Source organism: Athene cunicularia, assembly GCF_003259725.1.
Source record: "Athene cunicularia isolate RWA chromosome 21 unlocalized genomic scaffold, athCun1 chr21_part1, whole genome shotgun sequence".
NCBI lineage: Eukaryota > Metazoa > Chordata > Aves > Strigiformes > Strigidae > Athene > Athene cunicularia.
Genome location: NW_020799127.1, coordinates 1042773 through 1045465, shown reverse-complemented (window position 1 = coordinate 1045465; position 2693 = coordinate 1042773). Strand labels below are relative to the sequence as shown.

Sequence of the window (2693 nt, the reverse complement as noted above, 5' to 3'; positions counted from 1 at the left end):
GGGGGGGGGGGGTGGAACGTGCAACTGTGCTGAGGATGGCAAGGGGCAAAATGGGTGGGCAAGGGGCAAAAGAGGGGGGCACAGGTGAGATGGGGGTCTGGTGCAGCCAAACAGCTTGGGGAGGGGAGCTGCAGGGGGAGGAGGAGGAGGAGGATGAAGGCCCAGGGTGGGGATGATCGTGGTGGTGGTGATGGTGATGATGATGGTGGTGGTGGTCATAGTGGTCATGATGATGGTGGTGATAATGATGATGGTGGTTTATTTATCTCCCCCCTCTCAGACCTACAACACCAACGCGCAGGTGCCCGACAGCGCGGGCACAGCCACCGCCTACCTCTGCGGCGTCAAAGCCAACGAGGGGACGGTGGGTGTCAGCGCCGGCGTCACCCGCGACCGCTGCAACACCACCAAGGGCCAGGAGGTGACCTCCATCCTCCGCTGGGCCAAAGATGGAGGTGAGGGGCTGGTAGACGCCGGAGGTGGAGGTACAAAGCTATGGGTTTTGGGGTTGTTCCCACCATTGTCCCCTGAATTCGTGGTGCAGGCAAGGCGGTGGGCATCGTCACCACCACGCGGGTGACCCACGCGACACCCAGTGCTGCCTACGCCCACTCCGCCAACCGTGACTGGTACTCGGATGGAGAGATGCCCCCGGATGCGCTGGAGGGTGGCTGCAAGGACATCGCCCGGCAGCTGGTGGAGAACATCCCTGACATCGAGGTAGGGATGGGGATGAGGCCACTAGGGACATCGGCTGGAGCCACCCAGAGATGGGCCCACCAGGAATATGGGCTGGAGCTGGCCAGGGGTGGGAACGGGACCACGCAGGGGTGTGGGTTGGAGCCACTCAGGGATGGGGACAGGGCCGTGGGTAGGTGGAACACCAGGAACACCAATGGGTGAAGGACTGGGACCCCCAGTAGATGTTGGGCTGGAACAAGCAGTGGGTGAAGAGCCAGCACCAAAGGGTGCAGGACCAGGACTGTGGGTAGATATGGGGCCAGGACCACCAACGGGTGTAGAGTTGGGACCCCCAGAAGATGTTGGACCAGGACCACCCATGGGTGCAGAGCCAGAACCCCCAGCAGAGATGGGACCGGGACCACCCATGGGTGGGGTACCAGGACACGGGGTGCATGTGGGACCAGGACCTCTAGTGGACCACCAGACGCAGGGCTGGGACCACGAGCACACAGAGAACCCCAAATCAATCCTGCTTAACCCCCCTCCACCCACATCCACAGCCGCCCCCTCCTTTCTCATACTTCCCATACCCCAAACCCTCCATTTTCCCCCCGATTCTGCCCCTCGCTGCGGATTTACGCAGAAATTCAGCCCTGTAAATAAATACTCTTCTGTCCTTCAAAATAGCCCCAAAGCAAAACATTTCAGCCTGTTATTTAGCTCTTTAATAGCCTCTTCTTCTGTTTTTTTTCCCTTTAATATAATTTTAACTCTGTCCCAGGCTGGAAATAATTATATAGCGGGGAAAAGACATTTTTTTCCCTTTTTTTTCGCTTAATAATTTTGGCGGTGGTGTTTTGCAGCTTTATAATTCACCTTCTGCGCGGAGAAAGGAGGGGGAATAAAAAAATCTGTGCTTGGTTATAAATAACAGAGGCCAAATAAATCGGACTCCAAAGCAAACAGCGAGAGCCGCGGGATGGGGCTCCGTCCTGGCGGGTTCATGTGGGGACCCCGATGTGGAGCATCCCTCCCACAGATGGGGGGGGAAGCCAGATTTGCTGCTGGAAATGGTTATTTTTGTCCTGGGGTTTAATTAATAGGAAGAGCTTCAGGGATATTTTGAGTGAGGTGAAATTCCTTGGGGTTTTTTGCCTGTTTTTTCACAGTAACAGGGTTTCCCTGGACATCCCGCTGCTCCCCATCGGGCTTTTCTCCCTGAATTGGGGGGCAAAAATTTAAAATAATTAAAAATAATTTTTTAAAATGCATTCTTTGCCCCACTTTCACAGGTGATCTTGGGCGGTGGGCGTAAATATATGTTCCCCAAAAATGCCAGCGACGTGGAGTATCCCCACGAGGACAAGCATCGGGGCACCCGCCTGGACCGCAGGGACCTCGTCCAGGCGTGGCATGACGTCAAGCCCCCTGGCAAGGTGACAGGGACATTTTTGGGGGTACATGCATGTCACCCCACTATAACCTTAAGAAGCCATTCTCAGGGAGAGGAAATATTTTGGTGAAGGGGGTATAAAGCAGCCCTGGGGTTGGCAGAGGCGATAGGGAGGTGACAACCCTCTTATCCCCTGTCCCCAGGTTGCCAAGTACGTGTGGCACCGGCGGGACCTGCTGGCGCTGAACCTCAGCCGTGTCGACTTCCTCCTGGGTGAGTCCCAGCACCCAGGGGTGCCCTGGCCTCAACTGGGTGCTTTGGGGGAACCCCTGGTCTGTCCCAGGGTGCTGGGGCAACTGCTGTGACTGGTTGTCCCCCTCAAACAATGCTGGTACACCCCTCCCAAGGATGCTGGTGCACCCCAAAAGATGCTGCTACTCTCTTGGGGATGCTGGTACCCCCCAAAGATGCTGGTAGCCACCCTGGGGATGCTCGTGCACCCCCAAGGGATGCAGGTAGCCACTCTGGGGATGCTGCTACTCCCCCGCCCCAAGGATGCTGCTACCTCCAAGGGATGCTTCTACCCTGCCCTGGGGATACATTTTTTTTTTTTTTT

General features: G+C 56.5%; 1 protein-coding gene across 1 annotated transcript in view; it reads left to right on the top strand.

Annotated features, from left to right (window-relative positions):
• ALPL (alkaline phosphatase, biomineralization associated) overlaps positions 1-2455 on the top strand; it is a 4565-nt gene extending 2110 nt beyond the window's left edge. The window contains exons 4-7 of the mRNA XM_026862693.1: positions 281-455; positions 545-720; positions 1977-2120; positions 2281-2455. Coding sequence (XP_026718494.1) covers positions 281-455; positions 545-720; positions 1977-2120; positions 2281-2442 — 657 coding nt within the window. The 3' untranslated portion in view covers positions 2443-2455. The remainder of the gene's footprint in view (positions 1-280; positions 456-544; positions 721-1976; positions 2121-2280) is intronic.
• The last annotated feature ends 238 nt before the right edge of the window (positions 2456-2693 follow it).